At 41.4% G+C, this 18,805-nt stretch overlaps 1 protein-coding gene across 4 annotated transcripts in view; it reads right to left on the bottom strand.

Annotated features, from left to right (window-relative positions):
- The window catches only part of tep1 (telomerase-associated protein 1), a 39,483-nt gene that overhangs the window by 6,291 nt on the left and 14,387 nt on the right, over positions 1–18,805 (bottom strand). For all 4 annotated transcript variants that reach the window (XM_053646283.1, XM_053646286.1, XM_053646284.1 and 1 more), the window contains 32 exons: positions 18,445–18,591; positions 17,198–17,489; positions 13,559–13,680; positions 12,593–12,706; positions 12,116–12,233; positions 11,620–11,808; positions 11,307–11,494; positions 10,921–11,062; positions 10,152–10,331; positions 9,968–10,060; positions 9,645–9,777; positions 9,240–9,399; positions 8,557–8,690; positions 8,367–8,455; positions 8,167–8,281; positions 7,942–7,986; positions 7,524–7,731; positions 7,192–7,312; positions 6,965–7,089; positions 6,512–6,611; positions 6,252–6,407; positions 5,412–5,630; positions 5,266–5,322; positions 4,125–4,257; positions 3,721–3,951; positions 3,289–3,446; positions 2,897–3,004; positions 2,521–2,625; positions 1,796–1,922; positions 1,388–1,467; positions 1,015–1,138; positions 349–479 (listed from right to left, as the gene is read on the bottom strand). In XM_053646283.1, coding sequence (XP_053502258.1) covers positions 349–479; positions 1,015–1,138; positions 1,388–1,467; positions 1,796–1,922; positions 2,521–2,625; positions 2,897–3,004; positions 3,289–3,446; positions 3,721–3,951; positions 4,125–4,257; positions 5,266–5,322; positions 5,412–5,630; positions 6,252–6,407; positions 6,512–6,611; positions 6,965–7,089; positions 7,192–7,312; positions 7,524–7,731; positions 7,942–7,986; positions 8,167–8,281; positions 8,367–8,455; positions 8,557–8,690; positions 9,240–9,399; positions 9,645–9,777; positions 9,968–10,060; positions 10,152–10,331; positions 10,921–11,062; positions 11,307–11,494; positions 11,620–11,808; positions 12,116–12,233; positions 12,593–12,706; positions 13,559–13,680; positions 17,198–17,489; positions 18,445–18,591 — 4,444 coding nt within the window. The remainder of the gene's footprint in view (positions 1–348; positions 480–1,014; positions 1,139–1,387; positions 1,468–1,795; positions 1,923–2,520; positions 2,626–2,896; positions 3,005–3,288; positions 3,447–3,720; positions 3,952–4,124; positions 4,258–5,265; positions 5,323–5,411; positions 5,631–6,251; positions 6,408–6,511; positions 6,612–6,964; positions 7,090–7,191; positions 7,313–7,523; positions 7,732–7,941; positions 7,987–8,166; positions 8,282–8,366; positions 8,456–8,556; positions 8,691–9,239; positions 9,400–9,644; positions 9,778–9,967; positions 10,061–10,151; positions 10,332–10,920; positions 11,063–11,306; positions 11,495–11,619; positions 11,809–12,115; positions 12,234–12,592; positions 12,707–13,558; positions 13,681–17,197; positions 17,490–18,444; positions 18,592–18,805) is intronic.

The raw sequence follows: 18,805 nt of genomic DNA, 5'->3' as shown, positions 1-18,805 counted from the left end.
TGTTTCTTTACTTCAGTCTGTCTATCTGTCTGCTTCTTCAGTCTACATTTTCTACTCCTGAAGCATAAAGTGAATGTGTTTAAAAGCAGTGGTCTTCATGCTACTAAAACCTTGCCTCAGACACCTAAATACTCAAGGAAAAAAAATCTCGTAACCTCAGAGGCGTGATCTACACACAGGTGATTTTGATAATCTGAATAGAGTAGCCAAGCCAGAAAATCCACTTAAGCAGACATGTAACCCGACTTTTCCCACCGTGATATTTGAAGTCATGCGTGGACTCTGAACACGTGACATGTAGTTCGTTATGGGAGGTTAACTGTAAACATGGCACATTGTTAAATTCACCTTATTGGAGTAACGGAGTTTGAGCTGCTGCCACATCTCCAGTCTGCCTGAGCTGAAAGCACACACCAGCACATCCTGCAGCTCCAGGAAACACATCGCACTCACACTGTCCATCTGTCTGGGAGGCATGTCTACACACACACACACACACACACACACACACACACACACACACACACACACACACACAATCATTGACATGGTGAAGTTTTCAGTAAGGAGACATGTATTTAACGTTTATGGAAGGAGTCTCCAGTGTCAGCGTTTTGTAACACTCAGAGGTAAAGCTGTGACTTGAAGTTTTCCAATGTTGTGTGGAAATGTTTTAATATTTAAAAGTTTATCTCATGAAAATGAATCACATGTTAATGAATCATACGTAAATGAATCACATGAAAATGTATCACTTGAATATGAATCTCATGAATATGAATCTCATGAAAATGAATCACATGAATATGAATCTCATGAAAATGAATCTCATGAAAATGAATCATACGTAAATGAATCACATGAAAATGTATCACTTGAATATGAATCTCATGAATATGAATCTCATGAAAATGAATCACATGTAAATGAACCATATGAAAATGAATAAATAAATAAGACAAAAGTTTATAAAAACAGAGTTAAAAAAAAAAAAAAAAAAAAGACACTGCACACCTGTATTAATGCTCCAGGCTCTGAGACTGCGATCCTCAGACACAGTGAGGAAGTGTGGACCAGAGCTGCTCGCTAAAGCATGAACACCACCAGTGTGACCAACCAGAGTGCTACGGTGCTCAACCTACACACACATACACACGCACACACACACGCACAGAGAGAGAGAGAGAGAGAGACATTTAATCCATTTATGTTAAGTCCCTGTTAATGAGCTGCTACTGAAGAAATGATAACGAGTGCAATCATATAAACCTTAGCTTGATCTCGTCTATCACAACGTGTTTTCATCACAGTTTACTGATTTCTTTTTTCTTTTCTCATGATCGGGTTTAATCATCGTATCCAAGTCGTATATAAAGATGGTTTCTACCTGAAGCGGTTGCCAGAGCTTCACAGATCCATCGTCAGACGCCGTAGTGATCAGTACGTCCTCGGGATTTTCCACCAGTCCTGCGGATACATCCATAAAACTAACAAACAATAACTTTATGGGAATTTCAGTCACCTTTTATGGTTCAGGTATGAGACTCGAGAGCCGAGACTTGTGGTTTCAGCATGTGAATGTGTTGCAGAGAATTAGCGGGTAATGAATGAGTTGTTACATCTGTGTGTATATAACTGGAACGTGATATATCGTGTGTCTTACAGAAACATGATCGCATCCTGTCTGTGTGTTAAGTCTGCTTAAGTGATCTCCGCTTTGTATAGTGTGTGTGTGTGTGTGTGTGTGTGTGTGTGTGTGTGTGTGTGTGCGCGTGTGTGCGTGCATGTGTGTAACCTGGTTTAGAGATGATGGTGATGTGATTGAGGCGGGAAAGATGGGCTTTGATCTCAGTAATTACTCCTAAATCAGATTTCCACACTGTCAGCTGTCCATCAGCAGAACCCAACATCACATAGTCCTCCTGCAGCCCACACACACACACACACACACACACACAATATATTTATACATACTGATACACTTTAAAAATCAATATAAAACAGTAGAAGATATTGTAGATATACAGATAGATAGACAGATACATAGACCGATGGAAAGACAGATATACAGGGAGATATAAGTACAGACAGACAGGTAGAAAGACAGACCAATAGAAAGACGGCTTAAAAGACAAAGATAGACAAAACAGCAGATGTAAACAGACAGTCAGACAAACAGAAAGACAGATATAAAGACAGACAGACAGACAGAGAGAGATGAAAGAAAAACTGAATGACAGACAGATAGATAAACAAAACAACAGACTCATAGACAAAAAGATAGACAAACATAGAAAAGAAGAAAGACAGACAGATAGAAAAGGATGGAAGATAGATAGACAAAAGAAGGAGGATAGATAGATAGATAGATAGATAGATAGATAGATAGATAGATAGATGGATGGACAGACAGACAGACAGGGAGGTATAGAGAAAGATAAAAAGACACAGACAGACAGAAGGATAAGACTAAGAGACAGACAGACAGATAGCTCAGTTTGGGACACGCCTGGGACTCACCCAGCAGCACAGCGTGCCCACAGAGGACGCAGTCGAGACTTCTCTGATGCAACTTCCTGTCTGGATGTCCCACATTCGCAGTCTGCAGTCGTTAGAGCAGCTCAGCTACAGACACATTAAACTGAATTAACATAATTTAGACCTTGAAGCTCACACACACACACACACACACACACACACACACACACACACACACACACACACAGCTCTATAATTACACTGTTCAGTGCTTATTCATGTGTTATAAGGGTGTTAAAATAATAATAAAGAGTAATCCATATATCGTTACAATTTACATGAAGTGATTTTATGGAAGGTGCCAATACTTCTGCAGCTGAATTTCCCAGGAATGAGCTTTAAAGTTTCACCCACTCACCATGGCAGATGGAGTCCAGGCGCATCCAGTGATCCAGTCTCCATGACAGTGTGGTAAAGAGCGAGAGAGAGACGGAGGAGCGGAGTTTATCTTCCACACCATCAGAGCCTGACACAAACACGTCATTATTAAATACATGTTGAGATAAAAAAACAAAAAACCTACAGAAAGTATGATGTAATTCTTTAATAAATTTTTTTAAAAAAGGTCATTGTTCCAAACTGCACGGTATAAGAGAAATAAAACACTTGGGGAAGTGCTGTTATTGGAAAATAATCAACTTCTGGGTGGTAACACATTTGGAATAGAGCCTAATGTAAATGTATGTGTGTGTATGTGTGTGTGTACACGTGTGCATGTGTGTCCTGGTTTGTGCATAAATGTTTCTGTACCTTGTCTTTTCCTCCTGACAGCAGCTGATCTCCTTCCGGACTGAAGGCCAAACACGTGACCCCTCCACTGTGACCCCTCAGAACACTCACTGGTCTCGGTTCAACCCAGGGGTCAGAGGTCAAATCTCTCTTCAGCCACAACGCGATCGTGTAGTCATCTGAGTGATCAAACACAGGATTAAATCCAGCGAGCTTCAACACTGATCATTTTTGTCCTTAGAGGTGCGTGACGTGAGAACACTGATATGTGACAATGTAAAGAACGAAACACTCCGTGTCGTGCTGTGATGGGAAAATAATCAATAACAGAGTGGTGTAATGAAACCACCTTGAAGTTAAAGCGTGATTTGTTTCTCTGAGAACATCACTGTTATTACAGAATGCTGACCAACTGCCAAGTTTCAGAGTTTTGAGCTGACGTGGTGTACTGACCCGACGCCGAGGCGACGTGAGTGGAGTTCTGGTTCAGCGCAAGGACAGCGCCCTTCTGGACACCAAAGACTCCTGTGAGTGTCAGAGCGTCCTCGTGTCCTCTCTGCTTCCTCCACAAACGCAGACGCTGATCAAAACCTCCGCAGAGTAGGAGATCGTCTGCTGCAGCCTGCAGCCAGAGCGCACATAGCATGGACACGCGCAGGTTCTCACTGGACCACACACAACCACCTACAACACACACAAACACACCCACACAGGCAAATAAATATCCTCTTTCACACATAACCTAGTGAAGGTGAATTTTAGCAGAACTATTTAAAATATTATAGAAATATTTAATCAACATATACATTTTTTCCCATTAAAAATCAAGACACAAACAATGTGGACACAATGTGTACCTGACTGTATGTTGTATAGTTTAAGTCCGTTTCCATGGTAACCCACAGCGGCATAGTGACCGTTCACAGCTACACAGAGCGCGACATCTTCAGACACCACCGCGTGTCTGGATCCCGAGGATCTCAACAGCTTCTGTTATGGAGGAGTTCATCATCCTCATCATCAACATCATCCTCATCATCATCACCATTACCATCATCCTCATAATCATCACCTTCACCATCATCATTATCATCATCATCATCATCATCACAATCAACATCACCATCCTCATAATCATCATCATCCTCATAATCACCTTCACCATCATCATCATCATCATCATCATCACAATCAACATCACCATCCTCATAATCATCATCATCCTCATAATCACCTTCACCATCATCACAATCAACATCACCATCCTCATGATCATCATCATCCTCATAATCATCATCATCACCTTCACCATCATCATTTCCACAATCACCATTATAACCCCATCATCATCATCGTCATCCTCATAATCATAATAATAATCAGCAGCAGCAGCAGCAACAGGAGCAGCATCATAATCATCACCTTCACCATCATCATTATCATTATTACCATCATAATCACCACCATCACCACTATCATCATCATCACCTTCATAATCATCACCATCATCACCACTATCACCCTCATAATCATCATCATCATCATCACCATAATCACCATCATCATTACCATAATCACTATCATTATCACCATCATAATCACCACCATCATCACCACTATAATCATCTTCATCACCCTCATAATCACCATCATCATTACCATAATCACCATCATCATTACCCCATCATCCTCATAATCCACATCACCATCATCATCCTCAACATCGTCATCATCATCACCTTCACCATCATCATTACCATTATCACCATCACATCGTTACCCCATCATCATCATAATCAACATTACCATCGTTATCCTCATCATCCACATCACCATCACCACCATCATCACCATTACCCCATCATCATCCTCATAATCACCTTCTTCATCATCATTGTCATAATCCACACAGACAGAGAGAGACAGACAGACAGAGAGACAGATAAACAGTATGTTTCTCTCATTTTAAGCATTTTCTCTCATTAACACGTGAAGTACCTTTTCCTCCCCCAACATGGAAACCGAGCGTCCCAGACCTCCAGACCACAGCTGCACCTGAAACACACACACACACACACACACACTTTTTAGAGTATAGCAGTAATACACACTTTTACTTTGTGTGTGTGTGTGTGTGTTCTCACCATGCCGTCGTGTCCAGCACTGAGCAGTGACTCTCCATCACAGAGGAAGTGAAGAGCCTCGGTGGATCCGTAATGAGCACGAGAGCGCCACACACAGGACGAGCTGGGAACCGACCACAACCTCATCTCTCCATCCAACGCCCCTGAACAGAGGAGAGAGAAAGAGGAGGACGGAGAGAACGACACACTGCGTACTGAACACTGATGGCCTGACAGAGTCTGGAAGAGAGTGGGAAGAGAGAAAGAAGAGAAAGAAAGAGAAAGATATACAGAAAGAATAAGGTGATCCGGAAGAAAAAATACAGGATGGAAAAGAGACAAATAGAGAGTGAAAACGACAGGAAATGGAAAAGAAAAGATACAGATGAGACAGAAGAGGGCAAAAGTGAAACAAATTAAAAGAGAGAGAATGATATAAAAGAGAATGAAGGATGGAGGATGATGAACAGAATCAGAGAGAGAGAGAAAAAAAAGATTGAAAGAGGGGAAAAAGAAGAAAAACAAAAGAAAGGGAGGAAGTGAAAAAAAGATTAGTGAAAGAGAAACAGCGATATAGAAGAGCGATATAAAGAGAAAAGGTGGAGAGAGTTGTATGATAAAGACAGATATGAAAGCAGAGTGAATGGGAGAAAGAGGGAGAGAGGAAACGAAAGAGAGAAAAAAGAGAGGGGACAGATATATAGGAGAATTTGAGAGAAGGGAAAACAGATGAGAATATGAGCGAGAGAGAGAGAGAAAGAGAGACAGAGAGAAAGAGAGAGAGACCTTTGATTAACATTAGGTTGATAAATAAGACTCCAATACCCATAATTCTCTGTTCACTTCCTGTTTCCTCCTCACCATGCAGTTCTCCTGTTTGATCCAGTCCCACACCCGCACTGCTCCGTCCCAGCAGCCCACCGCCACCAGACTCCCCTCAGGGTCAAAGGTCACACAGTTCAGAGGGGACGGGTTCAGCAGAGATGCCTCCTCCTTCCCCTTCTGGGAGGACCACACCTATACGCACACACACACACACACACACACACACACACACACACACACAGAGTAAATAAAATGTTTATGCTATACAACAAACTTTAAATGTGCATTATTCTGACCTTTAGAGTGAAGTCTAAGGAAACAGTAGCGAAGTGCTTCCTGTCTGAGCTGACATCACATCCTGTTATCCTGTTGGAGTGAGCGGTCAGGTGGGCTGTCCTACAGAAAACCCCACAGAGACATTCAACATTATTTTCAGATTTTTAAACATCAAGACAGACAAACAGACAAAAGTCCAGGTAGATATTCAAACAGACAGACAGATGTCCAAACTGACAGACAATTGTCCAAACTAACAGACAGATGTCCAAACTAACAGACGTCCTGACAAGACATTCAGACAGACATTTAGATGTCCAAACGTTCAGAGAGACATCCAGACAGACAGAAAGACATTAAGAAAGACAGACAGAAGACCAAACAGATAGAGAGACACACAGACAGATGTTCAGACAGATGTTCAGACAGACACAAACTGCTGAGGTTGTTTTGTTTTTTTGTAAAACACTGACCTGCAGCCGCTGTTAACGTTCCACACCTCCACTTGACCGTCGTATGAGGTCGTCCACAGAACACTCTCATCCAGGAACACGCAGCCCGAGATCCCGTCACAGTTACTGACCAGTGACTTCACTTCCTGTTGTGATAGAAGGAGGACAAAAACGCAAGGAGTTTTCCCCAAAAGCATCTGATGACATAAGAGAAAGACATGTGTTAAGGAAGGAGATGTAGCTGTGACCTGGTTGGTGTGTGTGTGGTAGAGGTGGAGAGAACCCTGTTCAGTCCCCACCGCCATGAGAACTCCCGCAGGACTCACAGACACACAGGACGGAGTCCACTGAAATGTGGAAACCAGCTCACTGCACATAAATAAATGAATAAATAAAAAAAACATGTCCTTAAAAATAATGAACATTTTCTTTTAATATTTAAAAGTGTACATTGCGAATCTTCCACTATAGTCAAAAAGACAAAAGTACAAAAACCGAGTGGAAAACTATTATTGGATAAAAAAAAAGGTTAATTTTTTAATAAAGTGGTGTGAAACAGAGAGCTCAGAAGGATTCCTACCCAGCTTCCTGTTGGGATTCTCTGGAGTTGTTCATCCATCTGACAGCGTGGATATTTCCCTCCTTCACTACGCTTTCAGCCCAGGCGTGAGCGGCCGAGGCGTCTGGCTCGTTCAGGGCTTGCTGCACAAACATAGCTGGCCAATGGGAGAGCAGAGGGGCGTGGCGCTTCAGGAATGAGTGACAAGCCACGAGCTCTTCTGAGCGGTCTGTGGAGATGACGAGGTTTAAGCTGGGGTGTTAAATCATCAAATTTGATACGCGAGTGTATATAGCTTAATAAATCAAATTATAAATACGTATTGATATCCTACTATTAATATATAATATCACATATGATCTTGTAAACCTAAAAAAAAATGACTGAAGCTAAATTGCCTGGACTCATCAGCTGAGATGAAGAGGATGGATGAACGTACCGTCTTCCTCAGGACAGTGTGGCTTGTACACTTCAGTCCACTTTTCTAAATAAAAAAGTGAGGAAAACAAATCAATGAGGGGTGGGGTCAAGTGGATGCCTCCGAATATCAGTTTTATCTCTGATTTATAACATTTAAGGTTTTTTTTTGCCTCCACGTTAAAGACACGTAGTGATACAGGACTCTTAAAACTCTTAGGAATGTTGCATTGTTTTAAAACCTTACCATACAGAACGTAATTCTCCATGAGGCTGCGCAGGAGTCCATGACGCACATTAGCGTACAGGAAGTAGTAACTGCACAGCAGGAAGTGCATCGGCTCCCGCTGACCACATTTCATCTGGAGATGAAAATATCAACAGGGTGAGATTTTCTGTAATCACGGGAAAGGTGAAGTGTGTACGTCAGCAGGAAGAGCCACTGACCAGATGAGCAGGAAGCTGCGTCAGTGTGTCCGTGTCACAGTGCAGGAACGTGTCATGTCCGTGAGGATCTGACCGCACCCACAGGTGAGCTATGAAAAGACATCATACACACACTTTATTATTATTATTATTATTATTATTATTTCTACTACATGCTTTGTGAATACTTTAAAATAAAATGTTGTCGTGCCTGCGAGAATCATGTGCGCTCTGGTTCTGTCGTCCGGATCAGAGAGGTAAAGTCGCTCAAACGCTGATTTCACATCCGGATTGGTGAGAACCAAGGACTGTTCCGGTTCCACAGACAGAGATGACCCGATCAGACTGCGGCAGAACAGTTCAGAACACGGTTCAAGAAGGGGTTCTTTAAAAGGTACACTGGGTTTTCTTAGCATCCTAAAAGGGTTTTACTTGGAACTCTTTCAGATAAATGAGTTTTCAGGGTTCTACACAGAACCGTTAAGGGTTCCTCCAGAGGGACAACTGAAGAGACCATAGGGGTTCTAGATTTCCCAAGAATACAGAATAATTAAGGGTTCTTATCATCCCTAAAAGGGTTCTACTTGGAACAGTTTTGGACTGGGAAACACTCAGAGGTTCTACATAGAACCTTTACGGGTTCCACCAGAGGAACAGCCACAGAACTTTTAACAGTTCTAGATTTCCTAAGATTGCAGAGGAAAGTTTATTTGAGAATTCAGTGGATAATTAAGCATTGTTAGATTCTTAAAACTGTTTTACTTTGTCGGAACCGATTCTGAAAGGAAAAACAGTGTGGTAGGGTTCGACAAGGAACCATTAAGGGTTCTCCTGGAGCACCATTATAAGAGCGTACCCTGTTCTATTTCTCATTTGTCACGGCATGATGTTTACCTCTGTAGATTGCGAGCCAGCTGGGAGAACGTGGCCATGGGCACTCTGGTTTTTGGGTTCCTGGCAAGTTTGATCACTTCCTGCCAGGTCAGCAGGGGGGGTGTGGAGCTCAGGTCAGTGCACAGGTTCAACAGGAAGTGCAGATCTCTGTCTTTTAGACCTGTGCAGGGATGAGCAACAGAAAACATGTTAATACCACTGAAATAGTGTGTGATGTTAAAGATATAACGCACGTTTCGTCCCCAAGCAACCCATTAACATTTCAACCTTCCTAATGTTTAGATAGTTTCGGTGTTGGAAAAATGTAAACCGTGTCCCTCTGAACCAGAACAAACTCATACTTGTCCACAAACATTGTGTTTATTATGTATTAGTGATGATGACGATGATGATGGTCATTCGCACCATTGGAGCTGACGGTCAGAGCAGCCAGGGTCCAGTTGAGTCCGGTTCCTCCGTACTGAGACTGCAGCCTGATCAGGCCGTGCTGAATCAGCTCACACAGAGACACGGGGAGACACTGCAGGTTCTCCTTCATCTGGAAATGACACGTGGTTTAAGTCTGATTTACACTGTACACGTTTCCGCAGGATTTTTACATCATAGACAAAAATCGCACACCGTAAAAGAATTCTTCGGAGGTCCTCTCGCTACAAAACATAGTTCTGGAAGAAATGTGTGTGTGTGGTGGAAAAAGTGCAGAAACTAGCATCAGTGTCACGGTTCACCTTTTCAAACGAGGCATAGTTCCTGAGTTCCTGAGAGGCCAAGCGGAGATACAGTGGACTCACGGCTCCCTTCTTCATCAGCAGCGTCTGGAGCTGCAGGTACGAACACGTGAGGATAAACATATCAGTAAACTTGTGCGGTTTTCCTCAGATACTCGTATTAGTTTGTAATGTGAAATCAGACCTGGTTATTGAAGGCAGAATCACTCAGTTTCTTCCCGTACACGCTCAGCTCCTTCTGGACGATCTCTCTCCGGTCCGGGAGCAGTAACGGCCCCAGCGGAAACAACGTGCAGCTTTTATTTTTGCTGATGACGTTACGGAGAGCAGAATCCGTAGTGACGCTCAGGACCAGGCACACACCCTGAGAGGATTATGAGTAGAAAAGTTAACGCTGAATAGAATCATCAGTGTAGCCAATTGACCAGGACATGTTCGGTGTTTACTATACCATTAAAGAGATGAAAATAAATGTCAAAATATCCGCTTTTTAACATTTCCGGACAGAGTCGCCAGCGTCAGCTCTTTTTAATGGTCACAGGACAGAGGAGTTAACTTTACGGATTCTCGGTAACATGACAAGCTGTGTGCTTTGTCTTAGGCTGGTGAGGGAACGACTGTTTATAGCTGCTATAACGTAAGTGTGAACTTGTCTTACAGACATTTCACATCTTAAGATCTAATTATAAACAGGTATAAAGTATGCCCTGTCATTTTTTTTTAAATATACATTTTAATTGTTGGGAAATTGCTGTGGTGTAAGAGGAATAAAACACTTGGGGACACTCTGTTATAGGAAAATGGTCAACTTTGGGGAGGAGGACAGTAACTCCACTTCATCACACACCCAATTGTTCATTAATTTACTATAACAGCACAATACAGAGTATTTTATTCCCTGCATAATATTTCCCTAGATATCTGTAAACTCTATTAACATGTGCATGTATTACCGTAGGAATGTGCTGTGGTATCCATTCGGAAATTCTTTGCCCTCGAGAATCGTGCACCAGATCTGCGCCATCGATGAGTAGAGCCAGAGATCGGCCTTTTTTCACCTCCTTCAGATGCGAGCGTAACTCTGACAGCAGGTCTCTGTTAATACACACCGCATTTATTCTCCGTTCCTGTAAATATATCAATTTACTCTCCAAAAAAAAAAAAAAAGGTACAGAACTCTTGTTGCCGGAGATGAACTCTTACTATTTATTTTTATTTATCTCAAATTGATGGAACATATTAACACAACAAAAATGCAAATTTTCCTGATACGTTCCACCCAAATGTAACATGTTTAGCATGTATACACAGCCTGCTAGGAAGAGTAAACATCCCTCACCTGTAAGGTGTGCTGGATGGAAGAGCTTCCTCCTGCTGCTTCCTCTTCCTCAGCCATTGGACCAGGCAGCGGAGGAGGGGCTCAACCCCAGAAGCTGATTGGCTAGCAGCTGTGGAGTAGGATACGACGTCACACATGGGTGCTTTCTTCATCTTGGCTGGAGTTTGGAGTACATGAGCCAATGTAGCCTGAGAGAGAGAGAGAGAGAGAGAGAGAGAGAGAGAGAGAGAAAAAGAAAGAGACGTGACTGTGACATGTAGGACACATGTTTCTGTCAGTTGCCCTATGCAATAAATAAAATGTAAACTATTACCATGAAAGCTGTTTTGCCGACTCCAGCCCCGCCCTCCACCAACAGAAGCCCACCTTTCTGCTGACATTCTTCGATTTTCACTTTTGCCTTTGAAAGCAGCTTCGCTCTCCCGTAAAACTGCCGGAGCTGAGCATCCTGGTGCACTTCCTGTTCCTTAATCTCTGCCGTCAGATCTGCCTCGTCCGATTCCTGAGCGGCAAGTCAAAAGAGGAAACAAAAACACTGAGGATGGTAAAATGGTGGCCGTCTGATCATACAGCCGTTATTCACAGTAAAAAGGTGCTTGGCTTGGCAAAAGGGGTGTGGCCTCTCTGTCTATCAGTCACAGTGAAGGAGGCATGGCCTCTCTACCTGTCAATCACAAGCAAGGTAGTTTGGCCTCTGTGTCAGTCTCTGTGAAGGAGGTGTGGCCTCTCAGTCTAGTAAAAGGGGTGTGGCCTCTGTACCTGTCAAAAATAAACTCTCTGTATTAAAGTAAAATTATCTGATGCCTGACCTCCACAAAAAGCTTCTGTATTGCAGACCACAAATCCTCCATCACAGCCTTTGCAAAATCCTCCAGAACTTTAACGTACGCCTTTCCGTCTATGACTCCGCCCCACTCACACGGGTAACTACAGGGATACAGAGAGAAGAACACGCGGTACATAACAACGTAACACTTTCTATGAAGCTCGTTTACATAAAACATCATTCCTAACATATATAACTTTTAATCATTTAGTAACAGTGTTCTATAGGCATTTTTAATCATCTCTAATAATACCTCATGACGCATGAATAAAGTACTAATCGTAACTTCTTTCTGACTGTTGATGTATTAATAACGTCCTCTATAAACTGTCTTCTACAGTTACGCATTTTAATCTCGTGTCTTTCTCCGAGTGTACCAGGTGAGAATGAACATAAAACATGACAGACTGAATTTACTAAACAAACCGAATATAATAAATTATCCGGATCCAGAACTTACTTTTCCGTCACTCTGAAGTTGTTGTTCCTGATCCGTTCCTTCAGTTCGTCCATTTTAGCCGCAGTTTCCCCCGATTCAGCTGCAAAGTCGTCCCTCCAAGCCTCAGGCACCGAGCTAAACAAAAATTTATAATTAATAGAATACGTTCATGCATAAAAAGAGTAACTGGATGCTTTTCAAATGAACTACCATAGATACATATATTGTACAAAAACTGACCAGTAAACAATTACAGCAAGAGATGAACAGTAGGTATGGCAAAAATATATACGGATATTATGATTCTCGAAGACATTTCCACAATACAGGATATGTATCATGACATACGGGTTCACTAAGAAACTTCCAGCAAAACGGTCATGTTGCATTTAAATAAGAAAAAAAAAAAATGGGAAAAAATATTTAATGATCAGTTTACATAATGTCTGCAAAAATAAATAATTTAACACAGGAAAAAAGCAGTAACTCTTGTTTTGCAATTTTAAAGATTCAGTACAAAATTCCACAACATATAAATGTAACTATAAATGTAAAAGGAACTAAACTGTCTCATGGTCTTTCCACAACAATTATTATTCTAAACAGATACAAAACATGAGGTTTCATTTTTTAATTAATTAAAAAATTGCAATTGTTGGCCAATGGCAAACTCTTCAGGATGTGCTGTTATAAGAAAATAATCAACTTAAGGATGGTATCAGTAACACCACTCCATCTCAGCAACCTGTGTTTGTTCATTTTCCTACAGCAGCATGACACAGTGTTTTATTCTGTACCAAATTCATGCTTAATAAATCTAATATATTGCTGCACTTCAGATATTTCACCATTGATATAAAGCTATAAAGAATTAAAGCGTGCTGTGTATATTCAGAGTGATCTACAGAGTTAGAAAAGCTCATATTTACAAAGTCGTGATCCAGTCCCGGTGCTCTGAGGGTAGAAGGTTAGTAAGGGAGTCCGTACCTGAGCAGCTGAGGAGATCTGAAGTAGAAGAACATGCGGCTCTGAGCAGAATCAGGAAACACGGCCTGAAACTGACGAATCTCCATCTCTGTGACCGACAGACCGTCAGGAGCCGACTTCAACTAACACACAGAAATATAACGCTATAAATCTTTAAATATGTCACATAAAACTGCAATATAATTCCAACACTAGTCCATTCATAATGTCTGTGTACAACTGTTCTGAATAATAACTATAAAATACCTTTATTATTTTTACTATTTATACAGGATATGCTTCTCTGTGCTTTATGAGGCGTTGTTGAAGGTTATAAAAGTGCTTAAAAAGAATGCACAAGATAAAAAATAAAATAAAAAATCATATTTGCTATGCATTTTTGATGGGATCTGTATGATGGTATTCTGTGATCAGTTAAAAATAAATTTTACTATTATAGACTGCTGTTTTAGAGATCAACACAGAAAAATTTACTTTTTTCAACAAATGGGGTCATTTAGTTATTTTTTAAAACGGACAACACTATAACAAGGAGCTGATATGATGTTATATACAGTGCCCTCCACTAATATTGGCAACCTTGGTAAATATGAGCAAAGAAGGCTGTGAAAATTGTATTTATTGTTTAACCTTTTGATCTTTTGTTAAAAAAATTCACAAAAATACTCTGCTCTCATCAATTATCAATATTAAACATGCAATCTCATGCAAATATCAAACAATTGCAAACAAAACACAGGTTTATCAAAAAAATCTGTCTTTGTTAAATATAGGTGTGCAACAATTACTGGAACCCCTATGAATTCATATGAGAAAATATATATTTGAAGTATATTCTCATTGATATTTTACATTTTTTTTAGTACACCTGGGTGACTAGGAACAGGAAATTGTTCAAATATGACTTCCTGTTTCACAGGGGTATAAATATGAGGTAACACAAAGACCAAATTCCCTTAGTCATTCATAACAATGGGTAAGACCAAGGAATATAGCGGTGCTGTGCTGCAAAAGGTTGTTGAGCTTCACAAAATGGGAAGTGGCTACAAGAAAATATCACAAGCATTGAAAATGCCCATTTCCACCATCAGGGCAATAATTAAGAAGTTCCAGTCAACTGGAAATGTTATGAATCAACCTGGTGTTGGACGTGTGTCTATATCGTCTCAACACACTGTGAAGAGGATGGTTCGAGTGGCCAAAAAATCTCCAAGGATCACAGCTGGAGAATTGCAGAAGTTATTTGTGTATTGGGTTCAGAAAGTAAATAGTCTGCACTTATATAGTGCTTTTTTAACCTTCTCATTCACATTATTTCTCATTCACCCATTCACACACACCAATGGCTGCAGAGCTGCCATGCAAGGCACTAGTTTGCCATTGGGAACAACTTGGGGTTCAGTATTGTGCCCAAGGACACTTTGGCATGTGGAGACATATGGGTCAGGAATCGAACCGCCAACCCTATGATTAGTAGACAACCCGCTCTACCACCTGAGCCACAGCCGACTCATCACCACAAGTTGTTTGGAAGGGTTTCAAGAAAAAAGCCTCTACTCTCATCCAAAAACAAACTCAAGCGTCTTCAGTTTGCCAGACACTACTGAAACTTCAAATGGGATCGGGTTCTATGGTCAGATGAAACCAAAATAGACCTTTTTGGTAATAATCCCCAGAGGTGTCTCTGCCCAGTGGGGCATGCCTGGTAGTTCTGTACAGGCAGCCTCCCGGGTGGCATCCTTACCAGATGCCTGAACCATCTCAACTGACTCCCCTTGATCCAGAGAAGCAGCGACTCTACGCCGAGGCTATTCTTAGGCTATCCCTAAGGGTGAGTCCAGCAACCCTGTGAAGAAACCTCATTTCTGCCGCTTGCACTCGCGATCTCGTCATTTAGGCCATTACTCAACGTTCATGACCATAGGTGAGGATGGAGAGGTAGACTGACATGTAAACCGCGAGCCTTGTCCAAGGGCTCAGCTCCCACTTCATTGCCATGGACCAATACGGTGCCCGCAATACTGCAAATGTTGCGGCGATCCTCCTGTCAGTCTCACGCTCCCCCTTTCCGTCACTCTGATTCTCATCCCAGCCGCTTCACAATTGGCAGCAAAAAGCTTGAGTGCGTGTTGGACATCACAGTCAGATGGGCAAGAAGCACATCATCCTCAAACAGCAGTGATGCCACCTCCAAGCCCCCAAACTGGTTACTCTGTACCTTGGCTGCGCCTTGATATCCTGTCCATGAAAATCACAAACAGCAGTGTGGACAAGACGCACCCTTGTCAGAGTCGAGAATACGGACATAGCTCTCGCTTTGGGAATAAAAAGACTGGATGGCATGCATAAGCGACACCCCCCCGGCATACTCCCTTAACACCTCCCACAAGACATCCCTGGAAACACGGTCATATGCCTTCTCTGAGTCCACAAAACACATGTAGACTGGATTAGCATACTCCCATGTTCCCTCAAAATATCTGTGAAAGGACAAAGAGCAAGTCCGTTGTTCCACTGCCTGGATAGAATCTACATTGTTCCTCCTGAATCCAAGGTTCAACTATAGGATGAAGTCTCCTCTCCAGCACTCTGACATAGGCTTTACGAGGGAGGCTGAGAAGTGTAATCCCTCTGTAGTTGGAACACACCCTCTGGTCCCCTTTTTTGAAGATGGGGACCACCACCCCAGTTTGCCAATCCAGTGGAACTGAACCCGCCTTCCACGCAACATTGAAAAGGCGTGTCAGCCACGCCACCCCAACATTGTCCAGCGCTTTCGTCATCTCCGGACGAATCTCATCTACCCCTGCAGCTTTATCACTACGGAGGTCCACTCTGGAGTAGGAGAGAGACTACCCCCCGATCGAGAAGTTTGGTTCCAGAGACAATGCTATGCATGGAGGTGAGACCAACTATATCTAGTCAGTACCTTTCCACCTCCTCCACAAGCTCTGGCTGCCAATCTGGCATCGCACCCGACCCCCACCCTTCACCTTGTGGGTGTTAGGCCCACAAGGCGACTCTACGCAGGCATTTCGGGCCGAGTCTGGCCAGGTTATGTAGGTCGCCCGGCCACCAGGCGCTCGCCGATGAACACCACCCCCGGGTCTGGCTCCAGGGGTGGGTCCCGGTATCATTGTTCCGGGCGAGGTTCTCTCAGTCATTTTAGTCACCATCATGGGGGTCAAAAGATCAAAAGGTTAAACAATAGACAATTTTTCACAGCCTTCTTTACTCATATTTACCAAGGGTGCCAATATTAGTGGAGAGCACTGTAAAGCAAAACTAGATATATTATTTATTCTCAGTTCTGGTTCCTGTTCTTCATTCTGTCAATTTTTTTATTCAAGATTTTTTTTTTAAATAAAAGAAAATGTATTTTGTACTTAAGGACAACCATATTCAGTAGAAAGCATTAAATATCAGGCCAAAAGAATATTTATACACTTTATACAGCTGTAATGTATTTATCTACACCCAACACTTCACAAGTATGAAAAGATACAGAATGAAAAAATGCGATTTTGTGACCAGATAACAGACTACTGGATATCACTGCAATAAATAATACAACGTGAATAAATAGTTAGTAATTGATTAATTAAAGTAATTAATAAATTACTAATAAATACTTCCTACCCAGCTGTAGTGAGGCAGGTCAGGCAGCGAGGGCCGAGGCGGCACCAGGCCGTATCTCTCTCCCAGAATTCCCAACAGCACCTGGGAGCGACAGACCTCCTGTAGGCAGATCTCAGTGGCTCGTGCTGATTCGTCCTCGGTCACGCCCCAGCGTAGGTCCACTTCCTGCAGGTGGAGGTAATGGGGAGCCGCTCGCCGCCGTAACTCTGGGAAAACACTGCGAACCAGGACGTCTCGCTCGCCGTGCATGTCTCTAAACGTAGACGAGATGAAGACGCGCACGCCACGCCACCTGACAACGGAAAGAGGAAGCCGTGAAAGCATTAATGTCTTGCTGCACCAGTCTCTCTTTAACTTTCAGAGAAATATAAACTATATAAAATAAAATTAGCTTTATAATTACTATTATAACTAATCTCTTTATCTTATTTTATGTCATTTCTTTAAAATATAACTGTAAATGTATGGAAATGGTTTTGTGCCAAAAGTAATTAAAACTTCAAGAAGAATGATTAAAAATATTGATTCAAATATGAAGCAACAAAACCTAATTACTGGTAATAATTAATAAATAAATTTTTAAAAAGTAATAAAAAAATTTTTTTTTTTAAGGAATTAGAGTTTTCCTTCACTATTTTTCCCTTTTCATTATTTTTTTTCTCTTTTTTGAGGCTTTTTAAAAATTTAAAGTTATTTTCTTTACCCTTTCCTTTTTCAGATATTTTCTACTTCTTTATTATACACTTTTTTTAGTTTAGCATTATTTCCTTAAATTAACTTTCCTCTTTTATAGATTTTTTCCCTTATTTCTTTCACTACCCTTTCCCTTTTCCTTTTTTATTTGAGCCTTATTTCCATGACTAATATCTGCGTTTTCCGATTTTTTTATTTCAGTCATATGTCCTACACTATTCATTCTTTTTTCTAACTTTTTGCCTTTTTTTTCCATAAAGAAATTTCTTTATTTGAGCCATACACTTTCACTACACTTTCCTTTTTCTCATATATATATATATATATATATATATATATATATATATTGGCTTAGATTTTTTTTTTTACTACTTACTATTTTTTTTAAACTTGTTTTCTTTAGTACCGTGTTCTATTTCCCAATATTAAAAATTTTTTGAGCTTCACGTTGGCACTTTTTTTCATGCGCACAGTCTCATATTTAAAAGCAGCCTTTTTTACAGAACAGAGCATACATGTCCAGATATTGTTAATTATGTTGTGTATGGAGGTACCTGAGTTTGGGAACTGCAGGCAGGGGCATGATGTCATTGGTTCTCTCTGGTTTTGCAATAGAACCTGTTGGAGGAGGAATCTTGTGCAGTTTGTCGATTTGCTCCACGTGATCCAAAAGTCTGGAGGAACCGCGTTCTGAAATGAACCTGCGGGAAGAAAATATTTTAATCATCGACTCACCAGTGAACATATAAACAGTGTGTTGAAATATCGAGTCAATAGAATCACAACGCAACACGAGACAATACAATAATATAGGCACATCTGTACGTCTGATTCACATTTACACCCACACCCCATCTAAACCCCATCACCTACATTTTATCCCACATGTGCAATTGTGATTATTAAAACTATTTG

The sequence above is a fragment of the Ictalurus furcatus genome, chromosome 17 (assembly GCF_023375685.1).
Source record: "Ictalurus furcatus strain D&B chromosome 17, Billie_1.0, whole genome shotgun sequence".
Taxonomy (NCBI): Eukaryota; Metazoa; Chordata; class Actinopteri; order Siluriformes; family Ictaluridae; genus Ictalurus; species Ictalurus furcatus.
The sequence above is the reverse complement of the archived record's forward strand: the minus strand, read 5'-3'. Positions and strand labels throughout refer to the sequence as shown.